The sequence below is a fragment of the Pleurodeles waltl genome, chromosome 2_1 (genome assembly GCF_031143425.1).
Source record: "Pleurodeles waltl isolate 20211129_DDA chromosome 2_1, aPleWal1.hap1.20221129, whole genome shotgun sequence".
NCBI classification, from domain to species: Eukaryota; Metazoa; Chordata; class Amphibia; order Caudata; family Salamandridae; genus Pleurodeles; species Pleurodeles waltl.
In genome coordinates this window covers 513,384,522-513,407,418 of record NC_090438.1, presented here as the reverse complement: position 1 = coordinate 513,407,418, position 22,897 = coordinate 513,384,522, and the positions used below count along the sequence as shown (strand labels likewise).

The 22,897-nt window shown below is 43.1% G+C and overlaps 1 protein-coding gene across 4 annotated transcripts in view; it reads left to right on the top strand.

Annotated features, from left to right (window-relative positions):
- The window catches only part of LOC138265847 (ETS-related transcription factor Elf-4-like), a 258,940-nt gene that overhangs the window by 157,023 nt on the left and 79,020 nt on the right, over positions 1-22,897 (top strand). For all 4 annotated transcript variants that reach the window (XM_069213944.1, XM_069213951.1, XM_069213969.1 and 1 more), the window contains one exon: positions 7,645-7,813. In XM_069213944.1, the coding sequence (XP_069070045.1) occupies positions 7,645-7,813 (169 nt within the window). The remainder of the gene's footprint in view (positions 1-7,644; positions 7,814-22,897) is intronic.

Below are 22,897 nucleotides of genomic sequence, written 5' to 3'. Positions count from 1 at the left end.
ATGGCTAAAGCACTCATATTCTAATTTTGTGCAGGGACTATACTCACAATACTACTTGCCCATAAACACAATTAAGATGCAAGTTAAATACAACTCTCTAGATCAGAATTCAAGTCATTCCATATTATGACCCTCACATGCTTTCTGTTTTAAAACAAAATACCAATGACATTTCAGTATTTAAGACATTTGTATGTAGAAACTCATGAAATATATAAATATTGACATATCCATTATCAGCAGTTTACCAAGTTTCCGTCAAATGTTCTACACTACTTCATGTTCTACCATCTATAGATGTTCAAAACATTAACTAAATACGTTTCAATTCTTATTTTACCAATATGCCAAAAATTGAATCAGTCAAATGATAATCTCACATATACTAATATTCATGTTATAAAAAATAATGTAGTCTCTTGTGCACATCTTAACATTACGTTTATTACTACTTACCCCTTGGAAATATATTTATTACATAATCAATTATTTTATCACTTATTTAGACCCTTCTGTTTCTGCAATATGTCGATTACAATTCAGCCATTCAGTTTTCAAAACGTTTTGTAAATTATGTTTTTTATTTTTTCTTATGTACGAGATTAACATTCCTTCTCCCCAAATACATGGAATTGGTGAGCCAATACGTACAATTTATATACAAACATCCTTCCTTAGAGCAAAATTAGAAACATTTCAGCATTACAACCTCAAGACCAAAAGCCCTAATCCAAGTGCTTGCTCACCAAAAATAAATAAGGCCCTTCAAATAGTGATGCTCCACCTGTCTTCTACTGGATGCGGTGCCATATAGGCTGTGTCTTTTATACTCTGCAAGGTTCCGCCAGAATATTGCCACACAGTCTAACCTGGAACCGTAACTTCTCCAAATACCTTTCTCAGTTTCATTAGAAGAAAGACTTTACCTCATTAGCTGAGCTTCCAACACGGAAACTTACTCCTTCCTACAAATTTTGATTGTATGATAGGAAATAGTTACCTCAGTGAAACATTTTTCTTATTTTTGCTTTTTTTTAATTTATTTTTTACGAAGCCATAACATAAGGAACAACCTAAAACAAGAAAGCAAAAACTCAAAACACGTAATGCTCCTTTGCAGGTTCAAACTCATTACCTCCACAATAGAAACCTTCTGAGATTTCCATTATACTAACCCATAAGTCTTAAGATTTCTCAAAGCAAAAATCATATGTAACTAATGGTATCTGAGTACAATAAAGAGCTCTCCAATGCTAAATTCGCTGATATAACCCATCATCTGACATAATATTGTTTAAAATGTAACACATAGGGCCTAATTTATAACTCGTCGGACGGGTTACTCTGTCACAACGGTGACGGATATCCTGTCCACCTTAATCTAAATCTCATTATATTCTATGGGATTTAGAATTCAGTGGACAGGATATTCATCACCATTGTGATGGAGTAACCAGTTTGCCGAGTACTAAATCAGGCCCATAGTCTAATAATCTCAAATATGATCTGACAAAATTATCTTCCACACAATCTGGTAATTCTCTGAAAATGAAATACATTGTAAAACAAAGGGATCTTTATGAATGTGCTCAAGGACTTATCACCCGCCAAACTGATGGAATATAGTTTGCACAATGTTACCTTCAAAAGTTAGAAAGTTACAAGAATGTGAAGTTAATTCATTCTAGGAATTGATCATTAAAGACATTCTTGATACAAATTTCATACAAACAGTCTATCCTGTTAATTCAACCCAATCTGAGAGCTCATTTCCAATAATAAATGTGATCCTTTATGTTTACCGATATCTCTGTACAGAGCTCCAACATTGCTAAATAATACATCATACCATACCATATATCACACAAGTATAGTGTGATTGAAATGATGCATACATTAAATTATTTAATGAAAATATCTAAAAAACTAGACAACAACACAGCCCAATTTTAATTCATACTTCCTTTGTTATATTAGAAAGAACTGTATCCTGTCTCGATTTAAACCTTTTGATACAGTTTATAATTTATCTATCCCAAACGTTTCCTAGGTTCTCAATAAGTGTTTTAACTCACCGGCTTTGATTTAGTTTTGTTACAGGGACATTATAGTTAGGTTCAGATTTTACACTCACAAAACCAACAGTATAGTTATACTTATCTCAAAACACTATAACTGGTGCTCTAAGGTAACTATAACTCTTGCCCCCGCCATGCACAGTTTTCTTATCAATAATTTTATTGGAAATGTTGTAGTTATATTATGAATGATGTCATAGAAGATGTAATTACTGATGTAATATGTGAGATAAGTAGCAGTTGTAGGAAAGTACCATCTTGCCTGGCATGTTACCCCCATTTTTACTTGTGTGTCAGTTTGTTTTTGCCTGTCTCACTGGGATCGTGCTAGCCAGGACCCCAGTGCTCATAGTTTGCGGACTAAATGTGTTCCCTGTGTGGTGCCTAACTGTGTAACCAGAACCTCAGTGTTTATGCTCTCTCTGCTTTTAAAATTGTCACTGCAGGCTAGTGACCATTTTTACCAATTCTGATTGGCACACTGGAACACCCTTATAATTAACTAGTATATGGTACCTAGGTACTCAGGGTATTGGGGTTCCAGGAGATCCCTATGGGCTGTAGCATTTCTTTTGCCACCCATAGGGAGCTCGGACAATTCTTACATAGGACCTCCACTGCAGCCTGAGTGAAATAACGTCCATGTTATTTCACAGCCATTTTACACTGCACTTAAGTAACTTATAAGTCACTTATATGTCTAACCCTCACTTAGTGAAGGTTGGGTGCAAAGTTACTAAGTGTGATGGCACCCTGGCACTAGCCAAGGTGCCCCCACATTGTTCAGGGCAATTTCCCCGGACTTTATGAGTGCGGAAACACCATTACACGCGTGCACTACATATAGGTCAATACCTATATGTAGCTTCACAATGGTAACTCCGAATATGGCCAGGTAACATGTCTAAGATCATGGAATTGTCCCCCCATGCCAAATCTGGTATTGGGGTGCCAATCCCATGCATCCCCGAGTTCCAGCATGGACCCCGGGTACTGCCAAACTAGCTATCTGGGGTTTTCACTGCAGCTACCGCTGCTGCCAACCCACAGACAGGCTTCTGCCCTCCTGGGATCTGGGCAGCCCTGTCCCAGGAAGGCAGAACAAAGGATTTCCTCTGAGACAGGGTGTTACAACCTCTCCCTTTGGAAATAGGTGTTAAGGGCTGGGGAGGAGTAGCCTCCCCCAGCCTCTGGAAATGCTTTGAAGTGCACAGATGGTGCACTCCTTGCATAAGCCAGTCTGTACCGGTTCAGGGATCCCCCAGCCCCTGCTCTGGTGCGAAACTGGACAAAGGAAAGGGGAGTGACCACTCCCCTGTCCATCATCACCCCAGGGATGGTGCCCAGGGCTCCTCCAGTGTGTCCCAGACCTCTGCCATCTTGAATGCAGAGGTGTGAGAGCACAGTGGAGGCCTCTGAGTGGCCAGTACCAGGAGGTGACGTCAGAGACCCCTCCTGATAGGTGCCTACCTGGTTAGGTGGCCAATACTCCTCTGTGGGCTATTCATGGTCTCTCCTGTGGGTTTCTCTTCAGATAACGAATGCAAGAGCTCACCAGAGTTCTTCTGCATCTCTCTCTTCGACTTCTGCCAAGGATCGACCACTGACTGCTCCAGGATGCCTGCAAAACTGCAACAAAGTAGCAAGACGACTACCAGCAACATTGTAGCGCCTAATCCTGATGGCTTTCTTGACTGTTTCCTGGTGGTGCATGTTCTGAGGGCTGTCTGCCTTCACCCTGCACTGGAAGCCAAGAAGAAATCTCCTGTGGGTCGACATAATCTTCCCCCTGCTAACGCAGGCACCAAACTTCTGCATCACTGGTCCTTTAGGTCCCCTCTCATCTTAATGAGCGTGGTCCCTGGAACACAGGAGCTGGATCCAAGTGACCCAGACAGTCCAGTGGTCCTTCTGTCCAAATTTGGTGGAGGTAAGTCCTTGCCTCCCCACACAGACAGTAATCCTGTGTACTGCGTGATCTGCAGCTGCTATGGCTTCTGTGCACTTTTGCAAGGATTCCTTCGTGCACAGCATAGCCCAGGTCCCCAGCACTCTGTCCTGCATTGCTCAACTCACTGAGTTGACACCGACTTCGTGGGACCCTCTTTTGTAGTGTTGAGACGACCGCCATGCTCAGATTTCTTGAACACCTGTTCAAGTGCTTCTGCGGGTGCTCTCTGTACTGCTGAGTACCCCCTCTGTCTCTTCCTCCAAGGGGCGACCTCCTGGTCCTTCCTGGGCCCGGGCAGCACCCATTTTCTTCAACCGCGACCTTTGCAGCTAGCAAGGCTTGTTTGTGGTCTTTCTGCGTGGAAACAACTCAGCATCCTTCAGCACGCCGTGGGACATCTTCTGTGCAAAGGAGAAGTTCATGGCATCTTCCGTTGTTGCAGAATCTTCAGCGTCTTCCACCCGGAGGCAGCCCTTTTGCACCTTCAACCGGGGTTTAGTGGGCTCCTGCCCCCCCTGGACACTTGCATGACTCTTGGACTTGGTCCCCTTCCTTTGCAGGTCCTCAGGTCCAGGAATCCGTCTTCAGTGCTTTGCAGTCAGTTGTTGTCTTTGCAGAATCTCCTACCACGACTTTAGTCTGTCTCTGGGGAAGTAGGGTAACTTTACTCCTACCTTTCAGGGTCTTGGGGTGGCGTATCTTGGACACCCTTAGTGTTTTCTTATACTCCCAGCGACCCTCTACACACTACACTAGGCCTGGGGTGCATTTGTGGTTCGCATTCCACTTTTAGAGTATATGGTTTGTGTTGCCCCTAGGCCTATTGCATCCTATTGTATTCTACAGTGTTTGCACTACTTTTCTAACTGTTTACTTACCTGATTTTGGTTTGTGTGTATATTTTGTGTATTTTACTTACCTCCTAAGGGACTCTGGGCCAGATGTAGCAAAGGGGTTTACCCATTCTGTGTCTAGGGGAAAATGTGTTCGTACATATGGCCCTTAATCCTCTGAGAGATTTTTGGCACATTGTCACTAAAATAAGCTTGTCTCCTAGTTCAGCCTAAGCTGCACTGATATAGCTACCTCTATCAGCCTAGGCTGCTAGAACACTACTAATATACTAATAAGGGATAACTGGACCTGGCACAAGGTGTAAGTACCATCGGGTACCCACTATAAGCCAGGCCAGCCTCCTACAGCAGTGTATGGCGAGGACGTGAGTTCTAGTTACCTTAGGGCATAAATTGCAGTTTCTTGAGATAAGTATAATTGTAACTGTTGAATATTTATGGTTTTCTGCATGTAAAATCTGAACCGAACTATAACGTCTCTGTAACCTTTGTTGTTTCAGTGAATTTCTAAGGTTTTTTTTTAATTCTATTTCCTAATTATAATGTCCATGTAACCTTTGCTTTTTTCAGTGAATTTCTTGTTTTTTTTTTAACATTAAGTAATATTTAATTATCTTGCGTTAATCCAACTCAAACACCGTGTATGGTGGGGGTTAGCCGCTAGGCCTGGCCTCCCTAGGCCATGCCTCCCCCTTCCCTGGGCCGATTTCAGCTCCAGTTACCCCAGGACCAGGCTACTTCATGGTGGGCACCCAGTGTGCACTGTTGGGAGCCGCAGGTGGTGCCTGAATGCCCCTGGGGTCCCTGCCGGGTCGCTGACTCCAGCGGGAGCTGCCACTGCTCTTGCACGCAGGGAGCAGCAAAAAATGCCTTCCTATACTCTTAACTCAAGGACATAGATTTTTTTGTTTTGACGGCTTTATCTTATCCCAGATTAGCACATTGAGTGTTGCTAGTATACCTGAAGAGTTTGCCTGTCTCAAGAGCTGGCTACCAACACATCATCAGTTTTTCCTTTTCGAAATCTGCTTGGTTACATAATCCTCACCTGTCTCCTGACAAGTAGGTCTATGTTGTGTGAACAAGCAGCTACTAAAAAGATAGAGAGGTCTTCAGTACCCCCGGTGCCATGATCTTGGTCCAACATGAGCACTGGCATTTCTGGGGGAGGAAAGGTTCCACACAATCCGGCCTATGGTATTTCTTGTATCAAATGTTTTTTCGTGTGAAGCGACAACCTGAGACTGTACGGTTGCAGGCAGTTTCTCCTACAGGTCTGACACAATGGGATCTCGGGTCACACACGGGGAATCACATGATGCTGACACTGTGTGTATTGTGAAACCGAGTGATTGACTGTCAATTTCACGTGTCACTGGATACCTCTGGAGTATTTTATGTTCTCGACTTACCTTGGTTTCTATGAAGAGATGTTTGCCTTAAGGGTCTGTAGAGTTACCTAACCTCCTTGTGTCAGAGGTGAAGAGACCATATGCAGGAGATCAGACTGGGTTGTTGAGAATGTTGGCCTGTGAAAGAAGCCCCGTGCTCCTGAAAATTGTTGGCAGACAGCATAATGAATGGCTGCCTTCCGTTTGACACACACGCAGCTTTCTGTTCTTAACTCCAGTCTAAAGATCTCCACGGGCAGCATGCAAACGAAAACATTGCATTTCATTAATAAAAACGGGGGGTGCTAACTTTACTGAGTTTTATATTGCCTTATGCTTACTTATATATTTTTTTTCAAAGGTCTCGGGAGAAATTAACACGTATATATGCTTCATTATTTTTTTATTTCTTTACAAACATCAACAATTTTTCCCCATTTTCAAGCCGCACTCTCTAGTTAGTCTCTGTGTTAACATTTATTTAATACATGTGAACTTCTAGGTATGCCGACATTTGAGAATCCTTCTGTATCGAAACAAAAGCCCCAGCCCAGCTCTATCCCCCAGGTGCCCCTCAGTCTCATGCCACCTCTCACCAGCTACCTGTGGTTAGAAGAACAGGTACTCATAATTATTCGCTTTATAGCGCAGTGAGAGAGCCCTGACAAAAAATGGCTCAGGGGAAGTACTCAAGTGACACCCACTAGAATGTTACCTGAAGATACCTTTCTGGTGGAGTCCTGGTCATGAAGCTGCCTTGAGTGGTGCCTAAAGGGGCAATTAAATGAGCATGTTACAGCAGCAATAAATACCCTCACACAGTATATGTGACTAATTGTAGCATGATAACCCATCCTTTCTGACTGAGGAGTAGCATGTTTGCCCAACCTTTGTGAGTGAGGTGTAGCATGTTTACCCAACCTTTGTGAGTAAGGTGTAGCATGTTTACCCAACTTTTGTGAGTGACGTGTAGCATGTTTACCCAACCTTTGTGACAGAGGGGTAGCATGTTTACCCAACCTTTGTGACTGAGGGGTAGCATGTTTACCCAACCTTTGAGTGAGGGGTAGCATGTTTACCCAACCTTTGTGAGTGACGTGTAGCATGTTTACCCAACCTTTGTGTGTGACGTGTAGCATGTTTACCCAACCTTTGTGACTGAGGAGTAGCATGTTTACCCAACCTTTGTGACTGAGGAGTAGCATGTTTACCCAACCTTTGTGACTGAGGGGTAGCATGTTTACCCAACCTTTGTGAGTGACGTGCAGCATGTTTACCCAATTTTGGTTTTAGAAAGCCAGTCTAAGCAAGCAATTGTAAAGTTTTTCTCTGCATTCATCCTCATATTGTTCTTTTCTGTTCCCTCCTAGCTGGACGACCCTTCGGTCTTCCCTGCAGTGATAGTGGAGCAGGTGCCGAGCACAGACCTACTCAACGTGTACTCGGAGCTGGAGTCAGACGAGGCCTCCAATGGAATCATGGCCGACCCCCCTCTGGATGAAGATGAACAACAGATCGTGGGAAGCATCAGCCTATCAGGTTCGTGTGAAATGAAAGTCTGATGCTAGAGGGTGCTCTTTTTTCCCTTATGTTTAAGTCAACTAGGACTCTCCTTGGTTTCACATTTTTCATTAAAACCTCAGGCACGGACTCTAAAAGCTGAGCTTTCTCTACATTCACCAGCCTTACCATTCTTGGTGTCCGCGTGTTGTTTATGGCTTTATATCGAATTTATATGGCTGTGGGTGAAAGCTAAAATGTTGCCTCTCCTTGTGCACGTTCCAATAGGCTATCGTTCAGTTAAGGTAAATTGAAGATAAATGTTTAGTGTTTGAGAAGCAGCAATGTTTTCCCACGTACTCATGCATTTATGGAAATGCATTACTGGGGATTTTAACATTTTAAACATGACCAATATTACTTCAGTCATTGAATGTATCAGATTGCTGCAAACCTGTCAAATGATATATTATCAAAAATACCCCTTTCCTGCAATGACAAGACAAAGCAGAAATAATGCTGAGAAATGCACCCTCAGTGGGACAATCTTTACTGAACAATACAGTGAGATAGCTCAGTGTCCGGCAAGGATATACAAATAATACTCTATATAAATTTGCACAGCGTGAAGAGAGTGAGCCCTTCTGTTAGTGAACCAACAATGGTGGGTGCTAAAGACACAGAGTGGCCCAATAGGAATGATGTTGATGAGAACAGATCACTTAATTATCAACTAAATGTGTTTTATAAGAGCCATTATTGCATATGGTGGCTCATAGTAGCAAACATTTAATGGGGTGAGTTAAGGCAGTGCTACCATCTAATAGCTCTCAAAGTTTGGCAGTCTTTCCATTAGGTGGGTAAGTCCTTTTACTTTTTTAACTTCATTTAGGTGTGAAATGGTGGTGTGTGATGCCTTCGGTATGGATAAGGTCTCTCAGGAGTTTCATTATTGTAGAGGTAAAATAACCTTGAGTTAGTCTAGATCAGATGATTTTTCCAAGTGACTGGCACAAGTGTAAACTTTGACTTCTCACTCTTCATAAGAGAACATGTGTTTGTGTTATGGGTGGTAGGCTTGCAGGGGGAAGTGACCAACTTACTGCCCACTGGGAGCTTATCACTCATTAAGTAAGGAGCAGAGCAACTCAGCAGGGTGCTCTGGTGGCTGCTTTCCTCATTGGGGGATCGCACAGCTTATCACTGCCAGGCGAATAAACTTCATTTTAATGGGGTCACTCCCCATAAAATGAGGTTCCACTGCCGCTCTCTGGATTTCGGAGCCCACGGAAGCAGGGAGGAATAGTGTCCACCTTTGAACTCGAGGTTAAACATGACCTCGCACTCAGATGGACGATAATTCATTCCTCATTGAAAAAATGTATTAAGTAAATGATCCTGAAGGGGTAATGCTTGTGAAAACGTTACTGGTTACATGTGAAGGAGATGGGGTTGCTACGTAGCCAGTTAGTCTCAATAATACATTTGTTTTTGTATTTCTGTGAGCTTCTTGTAAAGTCTAGTTGTGGATTTTTTTCGTACTTTGTGCCTTGAGATTTTATTAATTTACATTTAGATTTTTTTTTAAAATAGTTTGGCCTCCCACGTGACATTAGGATAATTATGTACCTTCATTCCAGAAAAAAGTCCAAAAGCAGGCAAGAAAGAAATAACATGAGAATGGAATGTTCTGCCAACTAAAAATATGTCTATGGCATGTTTAATTGAAAACTAGCAGATAAACGTGGCCTTTGTAACAAACCATATGGAATTATAATAAGAGGGCTGAAGCAACAGACTGGTGGGCTAATAAGGCCCGTCTTTCGTCCTTCCGCATGCTTTATTTAAAGCCAGGTAAATCCAGTGGATGTTTCGGGACCTCCAAGGACTAAAACAAAAGTGTGTAGCAGGACCTAGTTTAAGAAATTGTTCTCTCTGGGCATTAGTACCTCATACTGTGTTACCATGTGGTCTATATCAAAAGACCCTACATGCAAATTCTGAGGTAAACTCTCAGTGCATAAAGGTATGTAGGCACGATACTGGGCCTTGTGTTGAGTCTGGCTAAGTGATTACTTATTAGGCCACTGACAGTGTAGAAATGAGCATGAGGACTGCCTGGCCACCAGGAGGTTAAAAAATCTGCTGCAGGTTTTGAGGGCCCGTCATCCTACAGTAAGTCCTCTAAAGTACAGACATGCTCTGAATTCACACCTAGTCTGCTGGAAAGAACTGTGGCTTCTGCTCAGCATTGCCAAGAATCTGAAGTGGAATGTGGCAAACAGAAAGATGCCCATGCGCAGTGGATGGGCGACATCGGAAGTGGTCATACATAAAAAACATATCAAGCCACTCTAGTAATAATCTAATTGTAGGCTCAGGCGAAGAACAACTACACATGGGCTGTTAGCACCTTATCCCAACGACACCCCATAACAGGTACAATCAATCACCAGCCATAGGAAAGGTCAGAATCAGCCTTTGTAACAGGGTAGTGAAGTGCGATCTCAAGTGGTGGACTACACTTTTACAGTTGACTCTGGTTAGTGGGAGAGTCAAAAGGCCAACCTCGCCACAGTGATAAACTCTGCAAAGACAACCCACCCATATATCAACTCCACCCCCCCTCCCATGCAGCCACCTGGAAGGAAAACCATGCACCAATTCTACACCATATTTACCCATTTGCCTAGCACATTTCTGTGGAAATGCACTGTTTCCCTGTCCTGTAGGTAAGCCCACATCCGCAGACAAGCTCTGTACCAAAGTGCCAAGCAACCAAGAAATGTGTAAGCCTGTGGTGAGCACCAACTGTGCTACACTATTCTTCTGGCTCTGGCTGTACTTGATTTGAAACTGTGGGTCAATGTGATGGAGGAGAAGTAGAAACATTGTTCTCATTGTCTTCTACACCAGTGTTCCAACTTGTTCCATTATAGATTTGCCAACGCTCTGATTTAACATTGTGGCAGCTTCTCTCTTGTGGTGCCCAAGCATGTTTATTATTTGAAATCGAAATCACTGGTATAAATGTGCAAGACAAACAGTAACGCAAGAAAAATAGTATTACTCCAGCTATAAAGAGGTAAAAAACCAGAAAATAGAGCTATATGATGTGAGTTGAGAAACTTTTGTTTTTTTATTTTTGTGTGAAATGCTTATCTCTGTTCCAACATGGAAGTGATGTCTGCATTGTCCAGTTTTAAAGTAGTCATACGGTAAAAGTAGCCAGGAAAATAACAGATATCCTATTTGCAAGTTAGAGGAACAGTAAAATTCTCACAAAATTGCACAGTGTAAATAAATATTTCTAAAGAGAGTAATCAAGATAGAAGTAACTCATTGAAGGAAAGGTGACTTAACTGTGGCTAGTTGTAATTTTCACGATGGAGACAATTCCAACGACAGGATTCTGAAGAACCTAAAGGAAAGTATAGGAAAAGCTGTTTTGGAGGGATAATTATACACTTGTGAAAGCAATCGGCATTGCGAAAACATTTCAAAAGTCAAGAAAGAACATGCAGTTTCGGGAAAAGACCCAGCCCTAGGCGAATGCAATTGAGAAATGTCTCAAGTCATACATACTCACCCATTTACCATGGAAGGCGTTGCTCATGCTCTGTGAGGGAACAGGTTTGTAATGGATGCAGGCCAAGTACTAGTTCAGTAAACAACATTGCCTTGGTAGTGAACTGAATGTTGAATGTCACGACGCTGGTAACTATGTAAGGAAATGGCTTTAAAAGATGCACTTTTGCTTCAAATTACATAGGCAGTAGTGCCTCTGTGACCCCTGTGGGCAGTCCAGGAAAGAAGTCAAAGAACTGGTAAATTTCTTAGCCAAAGAACACCGTGAGATTTTTAAGGGTCATTCCAGTATATAGGTGGACTAGCAACAAAAGACTAAGACACTGACCTCACTTATCTAGATGGATACGTTGCTTTAATTCCGTGAATCAAGATAAGGGCCGCACATGAAGTGGGAATTGACTACAAATATCCAGGTTCAGGGTGCGTCAGTGATACAGAGTATTTAGTCAGATCTTGCAATGCTAAATAGCTGTAAAAATATCCAGCATCATTATAAAAGTTACACCTTCCCAAATGTTTTCAAACAACATGTTTCTATGGCTAAAATGACTAAGCAATGTTGATTCCACTGAGGGGCATGTGGACCTGATAGATGAGTGTAAAGACAGACTCAGAAATATAACTATGACCTGTGTCAGTCCAGGTTGTTCTGCCGGAGGGAAACCATCCCGAGACTGGTACCCCCGAGATGGCCTTAAATGTGTTTTAGGGTTGTCTGTGGTTAGGTGGCAGAAGTCCCCAAGTAAAGCACTGAGATAGGAAGGCATACCTGAAAACTACAGAGCGAGCAAAACATCCTCAAGACGTGTGTGTCAGCAGAAGCGGATTGAACAAAAGAACTGTTCAAAAATTCTGGAAGAAGTTAACAAGATTAGCCTGGCCATTTATAAACAGTAGCAAATGCAATAATTCAAAAGTATTATTATCAGCAAGAGAACTGAGGATGATCTTAAGCCAGTTCCTACTGCTACAGCTGAGAGGCGCAGTTGAAGCCTATATAGTGTAGTTGACATCCGAAACACTATCTAGAATAGCTGTGCATTTGGAGTTTGTCCTATTCAGAGTCGCACCTGAGTTTGCAGCCCCTATAAAGAAGGCTTGAATACTGCACATTGTTGAAAAGGCCCAGCCCACCACTGTAATTTAGACTGCACAAGCTCTGTCCAAAATAAAAGCAACAATAGCAGACCTCTTTGTGTAATATCACCCAGTGCCAACACGATGGAGCCACTTCCTGACCTGCAGTTGGTGCCCCTATGCGGACACTGGAATGGAGGAACCTGTGGCATTGCAGCTACTGCAGCATCTGGAGAGTTTCCCTGTTGTATGATAGTTATGGAGCTAGTGGCTGACACCATGTGGGTACACTACTGATCTACTCGACCTCAACAAACAGCATCTAAGAACTTCTGACAAGGGCGTTCGTCATATTGAATTTGTCCTCTTTGTGAAGGCTTTAAGAAGTAAAAGGAAGGTCAGAAACTGTGCTTGGTTGGTTTACATGTATTCTCATTAAAAGGGCATCTGAAGAAAGGTGATTTTGTGGTACCTCCAACAAGAGGGGTTTGCAGAGTTCCCTGCAGGCCATAGTAATGTAAGTCTCGCATTATGAAGGCAGCAGGTGGCTTCTTGTCTAATATGTTGTGGCATTAGCAGACTAATTGCTGGTTTTTCGACTAGGAATTGGTTTCTGCTTCTAGTTTGTATTTTTTTTTTTGTTTCACTATGTTTTGAGGGAACCCTATAGTGCATTCAAAGAAAATATAGCAGTGGCATGTCTAGGCTTTTATACCAAAAGGGCCATATCTCTTAAACATATTAATAAATATCTAGGCCTTAAACGCAGTAAGAAACTGGGGAGGAAGTGAATGAGGAAGTGAAGTAGGGAGAAGAGGAACAGGGGGAATTACAATACACTGATAGACAACAACAAATTGCATTATACGTCACATATGGTCTCTCATCTGGGGCCTGTCCCTTCACCCACCATAGCCTGGAAAGACTCAACTTGCATGAAAGATGTGAACCGTATCTTCATGCACCACTTTAACTTTGTAGGGATGCCATAGGGATACCTCCCGATTCTGCACCAGTAAGTCTTTTCTCATTTTCTACCATGCTTCTGTCCTTTGTTGAGTTAACCCGCTATAATGGGGGAACATTAACACTCTCTCGCTCCAGTATTGCTTCCTGTTCCATAGAGCCCCCAGAAATGAAATCACTCTTCTCTTCAATTGAATAGGGGCTTAGCCCATAGGCCCTGCAGAGTGTGGTCCTGTGCAGTGAATCAGTAAGCAAAATGTATTGGATTATGGACGTTTTGGATAGAGATGAGCAGGGATTACCCCTCTGCCAGCCTTGCTTCTGGGAATGGAGGCAAATAAAACAGTATTGTTGCATCATGTCAGTTTGGAGGTGTGGAGCACAGAATGATGCAATGATACCATCTTTGGTAAATACCACAATCTGCAGTGTGGCTGTGCTATTAAAATACATAATTTTGGAATCTGTAATAGCATTCAAAGGTCTGTATACACTTGTATTAAGGAGAATCCCATAAGAGACTACTAGTGATAAATCAATTACATGCTTCTGGTGGATACTGAAGGTGGATCCACAGCTCTGCTCTTCTTTTTTTTCTGTGAATTGACATTTTGTTCTTCAGAAATCTGAAATCCAGTGTGCAAAGGAATGATGTTTCCATCTAGAACTACTGGGTTCAAACCATGCTACAACTGTCGAAAACAATTGTTAGTGACAGACTTCCACAATGTGCCTTTGGTGTTTGGGCTAGGCCACAAATTCAGGTCGTGTGAAGAATGTGTCCTCATGAACCCAAAGGTGATCAGGACTATAAAGCAAAGCTGAATGTCTCCGAACATCAGAAAAAGCCATCCAAGTCCCGTTCCTGTTCGAAGTTGAGGGTGCAGACTTATTACTGCTCTCAAGGCCATTCTTATAGCAGGTCCTCTATGCGTTCAAGCTCGAAGCTGAAACAAAAGAACGCCAAGCAGGACTTGTCCCTGTCTTGCCGCTCTCTCGCTTCAGAGAAGTTGCAAGGGTGTAGAGGTGCCACTCAGTCATGATCCAGATCTCCAATTGAGAAGCTAATTCCACAGTTGATCCCAATGCTCCTCGACCTCTCTTGGTCGTCAGTGACATCACAGCTGATCAAGGCTTCACAGAGGCCCAGTCTCACATATCTTCACATTCCCTTTGGCACGCCTTTGGGTTCCAAGGAACCGGAGGTGCCTTAAGTTGGGTTACCACTGGAGGATCTGTCCTCTGTTCCATCTGTGCCGACTTTCACTCCAGCTCCAAGATCTGCGCTGCTCCCTTCGACTTTGATATCTGTTCTGACACTGACAGTGCAGGACAGGAATCCCTTTTCGACCTCCGATATCTGACTCAGAGAGAAACTAGTCTCATTCCCAACTTAGGTCTTGCCCCAACTTTATTACTATGCACCCGATCTCTGTACAGTCAGATTAAGACATAACACTGAATCTACCATGGAACCACTCTCAGTTGTTGTACAAGCTTTTCGATTCTGATTCCTATCAGAGTTTGCCGCCTATAGGAGATGACAATGGGAATGGTTTTCGCCCACAATATAATGACAGTTTGTATACGGACTTACAGGATGCCAGTGGACTTGCTACTTTCCCTGATACTGGGTTGGTTTACCTCCTCCTTTCACACCACCAACGGAAGAAAGGGCTTCCTTTGCAGTAGTGATTAGACGGGCTGCTGAAGTTCTGGATCTACAGCTTCCTTCAGCAGAGATCAAAACTAATGTTCTTACCGAAGTTTTACAGTCTGGTTAGGCTTTCTCTGAATCCTCACTGTTTTTCAACAGTGCTCTAATGGGTACATTGATGGGCACCTGGTCTAAGCCTTGCTTTTGGTCTCCGCTGAATTGACAGGTAGCCAGATGCCAAGGACTGACACCAGATGACCCTGATTTTTTGACTCAACAACTTAGTCTGGAAAGCGAGTCGAAGTGAACCGAAGCATTCAGAAAACAAATGTTTTCTTCAACCAGCCTAGCTTTACGGTTGATCGGTCAACACAAGCTGCTTACTAAGGTGGTATACACAGTCCCTCTGGGACATGATCAGAGAGATCTTGCCAGTAGGTCTGATCAAGTTTAGGACCTCCCTGATTCAAGATGCTCAGTAGACCACCTCACACGTGATTTGGGCTGGCCTGGGCATTACTGCTTGTTTGTACTAAAGAGGTGTTCCATCGCCAGGCATGGATGAGATCCACAGGCTTTTCTGGTGATGTACAGGCACCCCTTATGGATATGCCTTTTCATAGGTCCTGCCTTTTTGGTGAAGATGCTGATTCTGCCCTAAAGCACTTCAGAGAAAGCCAGGCTGTTGCACACTTCTAGGGCCTTGTGACACCTGCCAGACAGTTCACTCATCCAGTTCAGCCCTTCCCAGGCTACTCTAGAGGTTTGACATTCAGCCAACGGCAGGCCCCAGACCCTTGCTGCAGTCCTTTTAGCTCTTTCATGGCTGTGGATTAGGATCAGGCAGACAATGTACAGGTCACCTGGGACAGCTACCATCATAGTCTCTACCCTTAGGGCATCATCCTCCAACAGTTTTAATTCACTTTTGCGGCACACATCCATCCTGTGGGAGGCAAAAATCTAACATTTTCTTAAAGGGTGGCAAACTATCACATCTGACAGATGTGTCCTCCAGATTGTTCAGTGGGCTATAAGGTTCAGTTCCTTTTTGACCCACTGTATATTCCACACCTTGGACCAGCTTTCAGCGGAGCACTTCTCCATCTAGTTGCAAGAGGTGTAGGCTCTGCTCTCCAAAGGAGCCATAGAGACAGTACCGGAATTGGAAATAGGGACTGGTTGTTAATCCTGCTATTTCCTCACGCCTAAGAAGGACTAAAGTCGTTGTCTTATTTGAGATTATCATTCTTTGAATGCCTTGTTATGGAGGGACAAATTCAAAATGCTGACATTACCTGAAGTTCTGTCTACCTTGGATCTGGGTTACAGGATGTTTGTCTTGGCGATGCAGGACTCATACTTTCATGTACCCAACCCGCAGTCTCACAGACTTTATTTGCAGTTCAAGGTCAGCCAGGAGCATTTTCAGTTTGGAGTGCTCCCCTTCGGCCGAAACTGCACCTCTTGAGTATTCAAAGAAGTACTGGCTGTGGTTGCCACCCATCTTTGGAGGTCGAGGATACCAGCTTTCCCCTACCTTGGCAACTTACTGTTGAATGCAGGCTCACCACAGTCAGTCGCAGACCACCTCCAGACCATGGCAAACCTTCTGACATCGTTGGGGTTCCCAATAAATGAGCTGAAGTCACACCTGACTTCTTTGCAGAGTCTTCTCGACACTGTGCAGTTAAGGGTCTTTCCTCCATCACAATGATTCCAGTACATTCCAGCTATGATCCAGATGTTTCAGCCTTAGCACTGGATCTTGGTGAGAGCAGCTCCGATGCTTCTTGGCCTTCTTGCCTCATACATCCTGCATGTCCATTTAAACGGGTAGCATATGTGGGCTCTGAAGTTTCAGTGAGCCCAGCACCATAGAAACCTATCAGATGTCATCCAGGTTTTGTAGCAGACTGCACAAAATCTCCAGTGGTAGCTGCTTGGCTGCAACCACCTACAGACCGCTCTCCCTTTCCCATTCAGAGCTGATGGTGGTGACTGATATGTCCCTGCTGGGCTGGAGAGGATATCTGAGAGAAGTGGGGATCAGAGAACTCAAATCTCCTGCAGAAAACCTGCTCCACATACATTTGTTGGAGCTGCGGCCATCTGCCTGGCGTTGAAGGCCTTCCTATCGTTCATGTCATGTTATGTGGATTTGTAGAGCGAGGCTAATCATCCATGAGGGTTTTGAGGAACTGAGTAGGGCAGACCTGACGGGGAGGAGGCAATCATGTCTGTGTCTTCTAGAAGAGCCACGCCTTGAGGTTCCTTGGGTAGTCTATGAAAGAGGGTGAGGTCGCAGGTGATCTTTACTGGTCTTGGCTGCAAGTTATGAGAAGGAGCCTCCTCTGCTTCTGGTCTTTTTGTTGCGAGGGAGATGTACTGTTACCTGGGACACAGACGGAAGGTGTCTGGTGGGTTAGTAGAAGTTGAGGCAGTGGTTGAAGTACGCTGGACCGGTGTTGTGGAGAGCTTTGTAGGTGTGGATAAATTACTTGAATTTACATCTTTTCTGGACTGGGAGCCATTGGAGATTGTTGAGGTGCAGAGAGATGTGGTTATTTCACGGGATGCTCAGGATGAGTCTGGCGGTTGCTTTTTGAGTGGTCTGGAGTCGGTGTAGAACATGGGCTGGGTTTCCAATGTAGAGGGAGTTTCCACAGACAAGTCTACTTGTGATAAGAGCCTGGTTGACTATTCGTCCGGTATTAAGTGGAATCCGCTTGAAAATCTTCTGTAGCTTCCCAGGATGTAGAAGCATGATGAGGCCACGGCATTGAACTGTCTGCTCATGGAGAGGCTGTTGTCCAGGATTGTTAAAATGTATACCTGGGGTGTTTAAAAAAAAAAAAGACCACGAAGTCAGGGTCCATGCCAGATTTTCAAGATAACTCTAAGAAGTACCACCCATTATGTAAAATAATTCCATGTAAATTAATATTATGTACATTTATGCTATGTTGCTGTCCTAAACATCTGACAATGTTCCAGCCCCTAGGTCCTATGCTGGACAACAGATTCATAGCTTTTGTTACTGTAGGATAACTAATTCAGTGGTGCTGACTTTCAAGAAGAGTCCTTTCATCTTCTTCACAAAAAAATTGCAAGGAAAGATTGGAAAAATATTTTGAAGCAGTGGGATCACAGCACCATAGTGATTATCCCAATGTTTTGGAATTTCTATGCCTTCTATCACATTTGAATGTGGATATTACTGTCATTATTGCTGTTATACTGTATCACACTCATGTGATATTGTTTGGAAATCAGGTTGCAGTGAATATTTATTATTAGTGCATCATTAAGTTAAGTGTCTTCATTTCTTCTGCTCCTATTTAAATCTTTGATTCTAGAACACTTCAGAATGACAAAAAAAGTCCTTCATTTTTTATTTCCTTACTTCTGAATGAGTTCATATACAGGTATTTACATTTTGTTGTGTCTTACGAAAAAATGTCTTCCTTCATACTTTACTTTCACACTTCATGTACCCCCATCAAGATTGTCACAAAATTCACCTCAGGTTCTTTCCATGGTCGGCAGGGGTTGATGGGAGGGGGTAAGTTTGGATGGCAACCAAGAGGCATCCCAGGGAGAGTGGTTGTTGCTGAAGATAAGGAGTTTTGTCTGTGTTGAGTAGAAGGCAGCTGATTTTCATCCGAGCACCAACGTTGGTCATGCAGTTGGCCAAGTTTGCTTTGGCAGTGCTTGTTGAGTCAGTCCATCAAGGAAAGGCTTGTGCAGATTCTCGAGGACTACATCTGCCATGTGGAATTGCAACAAGCAGGGCAGATTGTAGTCCTGGGTCCTTTGCCAAGAGGTGTTACACCTCTAGAGTTGGTAGGAGAGTCTGGGTGTCTCCCTGATAGTGAACCACCTGGCTGGATCTTTGAAGGAGAGAGGGCGGATAAACTCAGCCGACGATCCCTTATCAATCAGAAATGGCAATTACATCCTGAGGTGGCGCAGGGCATCTTCCAACAGTGGACTGAGCCATGATTTTATTTTTTCACCACCATCAAGCACACGCAGTATCAAAACTGCTGTGTGTTGGAGTTCCCAAAAACACTTTCTCTAGGAGACGCATTTAGGATAGAATGGAGCATGGGATGTCTGTATGTCTTCCTGCTCTGGCTCTCCTCCCCCTAGTTCTCAAGATGATCATGATAGACTGGGCCCAAGTCATCCTAGTGGCTCCGGATTCGGCTAGGAGTGTATGGTACATGGAACTTCTGGGCATAAGAATCTATCCTGTGATCAGGCTACTGCTTCAAGAGGATCTTCTGTTTCAACAATCCTGCACCATCTACACCTTCATGCGTGAGTGGGGGGGCAGGTGACTTGTGTTCAATCTACTCCTCAAGGTTGTGGGTGTCATCTTTGCTGCCAGCCTTCCCTTTGCAAAGTCCATTTGCATTGGGCTTTGGGACAAGTTTGTAGCCTGGAGTGAAATCCGTGATACAGACCATTTGCATGAATCTAATACATTTTTATTATTGATTAAGCACCAGTGCAGCATTAGGTAATATCAAAGACAGTGCTTGAAATGGGCCAGGGACTGCTAGTGGTGAGCTCTGCCAAAGGAAACAAGCATTGGCAATGCAATAGGTCTCGCATTTACTTGAGTTGGAGATACTGGCATTGTAAATGCATAACTGGACTTCTTTGCCACATCAATTGGTCAACCCTGCCACATATTTTGGTCCTTTCTGCCACATTACTCCACTGGCCCTGCATATAACTAAAGGGCTAGTAGGACTACTGGAATATTTTTTGGCAGTTGGTACAATCGACATTGCCCGCGGGGCAATGAATACATAATTGTGCCCCAAGAATGCTTGCTTACTGGATCACTGTCCCTTTACTTCAGTCTGGGGAGTCGAACAAAACACCCATGATTTTTTACATGCTTGTGGAGAGCCATCTCACATGATATTAATGATCCTCAGTCTTGCTTGAACTGAAATGTTAGTTATAAAATATTGACCATTGTACAGCAAAAACAACAAGCTCTCCTCAAGGTAGTTTTATAAATACACTCACACACAGCTCAAGTTTCAGACTCAAACGTGTGTAGTTCATGTAGTCAGGTTTCTGCTTTGTATTCACAGCTTGTATCACGGTCTAAAAATAAAACTACAAATCCCAGAATGCAAAGCAGAAACATAAACTAAATGAGCATATAACATTTTGAGCTAGGGAGCCAGACAACTATACGAATACTACTCCAAGGGCTAGTTTCCAGCTTGTATCAAGGTTTAAAAATAAAACTACAAGTCCCAGACTGCAAAGCAGAAACAGAAACTAAATGAGTGAATCACGTTTTGAGCTAAGGAGTTGGACAACTCTACGAATACTACTCCAAGGGATGGCCTCCAACTTCACGATATTACAGTTGGAATGCCCTCTTGAATAGTAGTGTATCACGGCAAAGCCAGGATTTCAGCACCTTACCTGACTGTTTTCATCACGGACTGCAGCTACAGCTCATGAGCCAGGGTTGGCTGCCTGCACAGGGCTTGGAAGGGGACGCAGTGCACAAATTTCAAAGGTATTTATTGAAGAGTTCAGTAAAGTTGTAATATTGCACTCAAACAAACAATTCTTTATTCCTGGAGGCCCAAAAAAAAACATCTTCAAAACATCTTCAAAACAGAAAAAAGCTTTAAAGCACTATGCAGTAACACGGTTGCTGCATATAAATGTTAAATCACTAAATACTGAGGCAACATAATTTTGAAGCCATAGCAGCCACTCCTGGCCCCTTCAGCTCACTGTTACAGCTGCTTATTTTCCATTTGTGATGTTTTTCTGTTTAGAGTGCATCCAATGTAAAAATGTAAAAATAACTCTGGTGATTAATGTTCTTTCTAGAGAGAGAACCTACTTTTGTCTAGTGAAAGCTTGGACTCATTATAAGGTAGCGCATAGGGTTAATGTACTTTCTGCAAAGAACACGTACTAGACAATTTACAAAGTGCAAAGAATGTAAAAATGTCTAAATAAATCTGGCGGTTAATGTTCTTTCTGGAGAGAGTACATACTTTTGTCTAGTGGAAGCTTGTACTTATATTAGTGGTAGTGCAGAGGGTTAATATGCCTGCTGTAAAGAACGTGTACCAGGCAAATCACAGAGTGTATATAATGTAAAAATGTCAAAATAACTCTTGTGATTAATGTTGTGTCTGGAGAGAGGAAGTAGTTTTAACATAGTTTTCTCTAGTGGAAGCTTGGGCTTCTTATAAGGTAGCGCAGAGGGTTAATGTTGTTTCTGGAGATAGAACATAGTTTTCTCTAGTGAAAGCTTGGACTCATTATAAGGTAGTGCAAACGGTTAATGTGCCTGCTGCAAAAAACATCACAGAGTACATATAATGTAAAAATATCAGAATGACTGTGGTGATTAATGTTCTTTTGGAGAGAGAACATACTTTTGTCTAGTGGAAACTTGGACTCATAATAAGGTAGCACAGAGGGTTAATGTGCCTCCTGCAAAGAACGTGTGCTAGGCAAATCACAAAGTGCATATAATGTAAAAATGTCAACAGAACTCTGGCAATTTATGTTCTTTCTGGAGAGAGAACGTACTTTTGTCTAGTGGAAGCTTGGAGTCATCACAAGGTAGCACAGAGGGTAGATGTGCCTGCTGCAAATAATGTGTACTAGGCAAATCACAAAGTGCATATAATGTAAAAATGTCAAAATAACTTTAGCAATGTATGTTCTTTCCAGAGAGAGAACGTGCTTCTGTCTTGTGGAAGCTCGGAGTCATCATAGGGTAGCACACAGGGTTAATGTGGCTGCTGCAAAGAACATGTACTAAGCAATAACTGGTGATTTACTGTTCTTTTCCAGAGAGAGAACGTACTTAGGAGAGAGCCAAAAGAAATTACTCTGGGGTAACAGTGTTATCAGTGCGACCAGTGCGCTTTCTGCACTGTGAGCACCATGGCCGCCATGAGCACGAAGGGGAGAGACAAAATGAAAAAGTAGTTCACCCACGCTGAAGTATATCAGCAATCATGAAAATAATCCATGTAATAGGGTCAGTCGGAAAGAGGGTAACAAAACCGCCCCAAGGCAGGACAAACGTAAAGCATTTACCAATGATATCAGGGTATTTTTGAAAGGCAAGCCCACGAACGAGTGAAAGTGATGGGTGTGGCTAAAAGCCTACAATACTTACAAAAGGTCGGAAAGCGCTTATGCGCTCAACCTTAAAAAAAGGACAGTGAAACAAGGCCACATGAGGCCCCTTATTTGGTATTTTGCTGGCTGATTAAAAACTGTGATTATCACACAGCCTAACACCATCCCTGAAAATGTGCTGTGTGACACAGAAACTAAGCAGTACAAGGTGGCATTAGTTTGGGTGTCAGTTTCAGTTTAGGTCTGGGTGAAGGTGGGTGGTCATTGAACCCTGCTGCCTGCTGTGACCATCCTTTGTGACTTCCCACAATGTATACATCATGCCTACCTTGCCCTTGTTTGTTTTTGGAGAAGCCTGTTTCCCACTTGACACCAGCAGATGATCACTGTCTATCCTGTCTCTCTGCCACGCCTGGTTTGCTAGGGTGCCTATTGATGAGTTCCTCTGAGAGCTCTCCATGTCCTATACATGAATAACATCTAAGGTAAAAGATGGAGGCCCGTATTCTAGGAAGCCGATCTCCGGGAATTTGTGCTTTGCAGTGTAAGCAGCACCAAGGGGGATGTTGTGTGGTCAGAGTGGAAAAAGTGATCACAGAGAGTCTGGAACTTTTATCAATCTAGGGCTGAGTCCCATTGGTACCTTGAGTCTATAACGTCCCTAGATGTTGATAGCA